General features: G+C 41.4%; 1 protein-coding gene across 1 annotated transcript; it reads right to left on the minus strand.

Moving 5' to 3' along the window:
• Nucleotides 1–1,491: 1,491 nt before the first annotated feature.
• Nucleotides 1,492–5,770, minus strand: LOC106708446 (uncharacterized protein K02A2.6-like). The gene has a single exon (XM_045684254.1). The coding sequence runs from the start codon at nucleotides 5,768–5,770 to the stop codon at nucleotides 1,706–1,708; it is 4,065 nt and encodes a 1,354-aa protein (XP_045540210.1). The 3' UTR covers nucleotides 1,492–1,705.
• Nucleotides 5,771–6,350: the final 580 nt, after the last annotated feature.

Genomic DNA, 6,350 nt, shown 5'->3' on the forward strand with positions numbered 1-6,350 from the left:
TTACAAGTCGTTGTAACGATATTTCTTTTCTTCCTATTGTCTACATAAATAAAAAAGAAATAACATTTAAGTTCTTATACAATTGTCACCACAACATTTAAACTTCATTGTAATAATTTCTAAACACGCTTTATAGTTCATAAATAAAATATTCAAATATGGAATCGAATTAATTTATTCCCAGGAAACACATTTGGAATGCATTTATTCCCCATCGTCCCGTTTGTTTAAATAAGAAGTGGTCGTTTCGGGTAAACTGTATTGCGGTGAGCTCGAATGTTGTTAGAAACATCACGCCAACGTAATATTAAATTACAGAAAGTATTTCCTAGCTCCTAGATATTTAATTGTACGTTCAGGAATATTTTAAACTATCTAACTATCTAACTAATAAAAATAAACATCTAAACTGCAACCAATTAAAAAATATCATTTAAAATCTGATGCAACACCTGATTTATTTCACATCTTTTTAACGTATTATTTCTTAGTAAGTGTATTTATTTAAAGACTTAAAACTTTAAAGATCTGGCTACTTGCAGACTGCATTTATTTCAAAATACCTTTTACCAATCTCTTTATTTGAATATATGAAATTCAAATTCCCGTAAATATTTTTATGGCGGCTTAAATTTAAATAAATATTACTATTTTACATAGAATAAATTGACACTTTCCACAAATATTTTGTATATAACACACGTGCCGCTGAAATTATATTACCCTTGTAGTGTATTAAACACAGGTGGGCACAGTTAATCGAAAAGTTAACTTCGTTAATCGTTAATTCGTTAATTAAAAATTTAACTTCGTTAATCGTTAAAGCGTTAAATTCTCGAAAATTTAACGCAAGTTAAAGTTAATCGTTAACAGTTAACCATACCAAAATTATACATACTACTTTAACACTTATGGTGGCGACACTTGTTTAAAATATTAATTTGATTATTTTAATTATAAAAATTAATTTTTATTAGTATAAAATTATTTTTTATTAATATGAAAATTAATTTTTAGTAATATAAAAATTAATAAAAATTAATCTTAATTCTATAAGACATTAGTATTGGAGACAAGTATGAATGCATTATAGTATATTTCATTACGAGTGCGGAAAGCCTGTCATCGCAAAGTGTTCCGACAAATGTCTACCCGACCCGAAGCGCAGCCGAAGGTGAGGGTTGAGTTGGCCCAGTTGACACAAGTTGTAATGACAGTTTCGCCCATGTACTAAACAACTATTTTTAATACAGTTGTGAAAAAATGAAGCAATTTAATTTAATAATAAAAACACAATAAACTCATCTAACTAAAATATTTGGAAAATGGCGCCAACCGTAAAAGAATACAGAGATTTTTTTTTGTTTTCTTCACCCATTCTGGGTAGGCAAGGGGAACTATGCCCAAACAGCGAAGTCTTCGGTAGATTATTTTTATTGATATGAAATGAAAATGAAATTTAATGAGATGAAATAAAATGAAACCAACTGATAAGTATGTGGAAGAGTAACTGAAACGACGCTTGCTTAGTGCAGACTGCTTTAATGACATCACGTTGACGTAATGGTCGGGCGCAGCCGACCGTTCCTATTTGCGCATAGTTGATGCGCATACATAACATCCCTCCCCTTTTAGAATACATATACATCCCCATCAAAACAAATACATTAAGACGACAGAAACATTACTGCAATATAAAGTAACCCTAAACTTCTTCGTCGGACAGTACCGGTCGTCTAACACCTCTAGTGACCGTCACGTTGGGGTGATTGGTAGGCGGCGTCGGAGGCGAGCGTGCCTCCTCGTCCTCCCCCCGCGGCGAATCTGCGCACGCGGAGTCTTGCACCGCATGTGGCACTCCAGGCTGCTCCGATGCCACCGACGATGTGGGACTACCCAGGTCTATCTCGTCATAGTCCCATGAGTTTAACATGGCCTCACCTTTGTATAGCCACAATTGGTTTTTATGTTTTTTCATTTTATTTAATGAATTGTTGTCTTGTACAACATATAACACTTTACCGAGTCTTTTTAGAACTGTTGCTTGATGCCAGGTGGATCTATTATTTCCAGTAAACTTTTTATATAAAACCTGGTCACCCGGTGAAAAAAATTGTTTATTATTGCCGCCGTGAGCTTGAACTTGCGAAGACTGTTTTTTATTTACAAAGTGAGCAAGGGGAACGCACGAAGACGACGGTGATATAGGGTTGATCAAATCTAAACGCGTCCTAAGTTTCCGCCCGTAAACCAATTCGGCGGGAGAAAAGCCTGTGGTGGAGTGAACGGAATTTCTATAGTCGTACAAAAACTTCAAAAGTCGTAACTTTGACTCCTTTGCAGTACGGCTAGCCAAAAGGCTGCTTTTAATACCCTTTTTAACTATCTTCACCGAACTCTCCGCCTGACCGTTACTCGCGGGATAGTAAGCCGGCGTTGTTAAATGTGTGATCCCATTCCCCGCGCAAAAGTTCAGAAATTGTTGTGAACAAAAGGAGGTTCCATTGTCACTGACTATTGTTTTTGGAAGACCAAATCGCGCAATAAAGTCGTGTAAACGTTCGATCACCGCGTTCGAATTCGAATTCGCGTTCATATCGTACACTTCTACCCATTTAGTGTACGCGTCGACGACGACTAGGTAGGTGTGACCATTAAGCGGACCTAAAAAGTCGATATGTACCCTGAAGAAGGGTTGAGGTGGAAACTTCCATGGTGAAATTTTAGTCCGCGGTGGCGATGGCCTCAGTCGGTTGCATATATCACACGACCCTATCAGCCGTTCGATTGCGTCATCGACGCCCGGGAACCAAAACCTGGACCTAGCTTCAGCTTTGGTTTTAACAATGCCCAAATGTGATGTATGTAATTCATCCAAAATTTTCTGACGTAATGAACTTGGAACTACGACTTTATGCCCCCGCATTAAACAACCATTTTCTAAAGATAGTTGATTCCGACATAAGAAATATGGTTTAAAATTTGGATTTGTTTCTTTCTTAGGCCAACCGTTAAGAACGTATTTTAATACGCGATGTAAAATAGTATCGCGCGATGTCTCGTTTGCTAATTCTTTGACCGTAATCGGTAACGAGCCGTCGACAACAAAACAAACATACGCAGCTCTGTCGCACAGCGCCGCGGCGGCGTCTGCGCACAACGCGCGCCCCGCCTCTGCGGCCCCCTCGCCGCTCTCGCTCACGCCTACCAAGCTTGCGCGCGACAGATAATCCGCGCTGTTATCAGCGCTGCGAACGTATTCTATGTTATAATTATACGCGCTTAAAAACATTGCGTATCTTTGTAATCTATTCGCAGATACTTCAGGGATACCTTTATGCGGGCCGAATATTGATAATAACGGCTTATGGTCTGTTCTTAAAAGGAAAGGTTCCGCACGACCGTATAAATACTGATGGAACCTGCGGACGCCGAATATTATTGCAGTCGCCTCCTTTTGTATTTGCGAATATCGTTTTTCAGCGGGCGTGAGCGTGCGCGACGCGAAAGAGACCGGCCGCTCGGCGCCGTCTTCACCCACCTGCGATAATATCGCCCCAAGACCGGTGGGGGATGCGTCTACCGTTAAAATAATTTTGGCGTTTTGATTGAAATGCGCTAACACTAAATCTGACGCTATATTATTTTTTATTGAAACGAACGCATCCGTGTGCTCCTGCGACCATTCCCACTTTTTATTTTTCTTTAACAAATCATATAAGGGATTAAGAATTCTAGATGCCCCGGGTACAAAATTCCTGTAATAATTGGCCAACCCTAAAAATGACTGCAACTGGCTAACATTAGTCGGTACAGGTGCGTCTACGATTGCCTTTATTTTTTCGGGTGACTTCTTTAACCCTTTTTTATTTATGACATAGCCAAGATAACTAATTTCGTCCTTGAAAAAATCGCATTTATCCTTTTGTAACGTTAACCCAGCCTCCTCGAGCCTTTGCAACACCGAGTTTAAACGTTCCATGTGCTCGTCCCTATTTCTGCCCGTAACCAGTATGTCGTCGAGCAGACATAGCACGCCGTCTAGTCCCGATAATACGGTCTCCATGGCACGCTGGAAGATAGCCGGGGCGGAGGACAGACCGAACACGAGCCGCGTATATTGATACAGTCCCCGGTGTGTATTGATACACGTTAACTTTTGCGACTCCTCGTCGAGGCAAAGCTGATTATACGCACTCGATAAATCTAATTTCGTGAACTGTTCACCGCTATGTAATTTGGAAAACAGTTCGTTCACCGTAGGCAAAGGATACTGGTCGACTACTAACTGTTTATTTATACTGACAGCGTAGTCGGCACATATCCTCACGGAGCCGTTTCTCTTAAGCACAGGCACGATAGGTGACGCATACTCCGAATGATCTACGGCTTTTAATACACCTAAATCGACCAATCTGTCGATTTCTTCAGTAACTTTCTCCTTTAAAGCGAACGCTAACGGACGGGCTTTGAAAAATACTGGTCTCGACTGTTCTTTTAAAATTAACTTGATCTTATATTTGTTGAATGTACCTAAAGTATCCGAAAACGTTTTTGAAAATCGAGCCTGGAGCTTTTCTATTGAAAGAGGCGAGTCGCAATAGTTAACTGGAGTCAACTGTAAATTAAATTTGGAAATAAAGTCCCTACCGAGGAGCGCCGGGCCCCCGCCACGTACCACATATACGTCTAAGTTACGGGTTTGCCCACAATACAATATGTGCGAATGACTCATGACACCAAGGCAATGAATCGCTTCCCCGGAGTAACCTAGTAATCTTTTCTTTGTTGGCAACAACTGTGTTTTACTGAAATGCCGACTATAGGTATTCACTGAAATAACGGTTACGGCGGACCCGCTGTCTATTTCAAATTTTAATTTAACCCCATTCAACTCGATAAACTCCACCATAGGCTCCCCTCTAAAGGATCGGATATGAAAACACTCACCGTCGTCGTCGTTCTCGTCCGATACGTTCGTCTCCGCTGACGTCACCTGGTTCACTCTTTTGCACATTCGCTTAAGATGACCTTTCCGGTTGCAATTTTTGCAGGTATAGTTCGAGAAACGACAGTCTACCGACTTGTGGTTATAGCCGCATACGGAACACTTCACCTTTTTCAAACCACTTTCACTAGCACTTTGTACAATAGCACTTGAATGACCGATCTTGTACAGCGCGTCTGGAGGCGCAGCGACGACGGCGCTGCTGCTCGACGCGGCGGCTGCGCTGGCGGCGCCCGTGCGCGCACAACGGATGTTTTCCGCCAACTCCACGGCCTTTGACAGAGTCAGGCCGCTCAAGTCCTTGGAGTAGATCTTCTCTTTCTCGATCCCGTGCTGCATGCCCATAATGAAGCGGTCGCGGAGAGCTTCCTCTAGGTTGCTGAACCCGCAGTGTGCCGAGAGCCCCCGCAGTCGAGCCGCCCATTGCGTAAACGACTCGGTGGGCTGCTGTATTGCCGCATAGAAGTTGTGCCGCTCGCCGAAGCCGACGCGCTTCGGTGTGAAGTGGGCGTCCAATAGGTCGAGGATATCCGGGTATGGCACCTCCTGCAGTTCCTTCGGCAGCGCTAAGTCCGATGCTAATTTATAGGTACCCTCTGAGAATGCACTTAGCAATATCGCGCGTCGCTTTACTCCCGTCGCATCGGTTAAATGGTTTATGTCATTAGCAATAAACCATTGCGTTATGCGACTCTTGTACGTTTTCCACGTCTGTTCACAGTGATCGAAACAAGACAAAATACCAAACTGTCCAACAGACATTTTAAAAAAAAAAAAAAAAATTCACAACGCGGGTACTTTGGTTTCTCGTCGCCAATGATAAGTATGTGGAAGAGTAACTGAAACGACGCTTGCTTAGTGCAGACTGCTTTAATGACATCACGTTGACGTAATGGTCGGGCGCAGCCGACCGTTCCTATTTGCGCATAGTTGATGCGCATACATAACACCAACCTAATTCATTGAATCAAATCATTAAATCTGATATTATAATAAATTAGGAGCTTCTTTTTAGAAATATTTGCATGAATCATAAAAACTTCGTGGTTGTTTTTTTCTTTTTAATAGACATTATTTTGACAGTTGGGAAAGAGAACGCACGAGTTTGGAAAAGCTAAAGAAAAAGCACGAGTAAAAAAGTGTTCTTAATACAGTTGCTCAAAAAGTGGCGTATTGCAGGGATGAAGAGCGTTCGGAATGTGGGCTATTACATATTCGTGCTTTTATAGACTCGTTATGAAATAAACTATTTCGAACCTTCTTTTGATTTTGTCCTGTTAGTCACGTCTTTCCCGGACGCTCTGATGCATCACACTTGCACGCGAACTTCACATATATCAAT

This window comes from Papilio machaon, chromosome 25 (assembly GCF_912999745.1).
Source record: "Papilio machaon chromosome 25, ilPapMach1.1, whole genome shotgun sequence".
Lineage (NCBI taxonomy): Eukaryota > Metazoa > Arthropoda > Insecta > Lepidoptera > Papilionidae > Papilio > Papilio machaon.

Bases quoted from the DNA above. Each gene is read 5' to 3' on its own strand.
- LOC106708446 (XM_045684254.1), bottom strand. From the start codon at position 5,770: ATGTCTGTTGGACAGTTTGGTATTTTGTCTTGTTTCGATCACTGTGAA.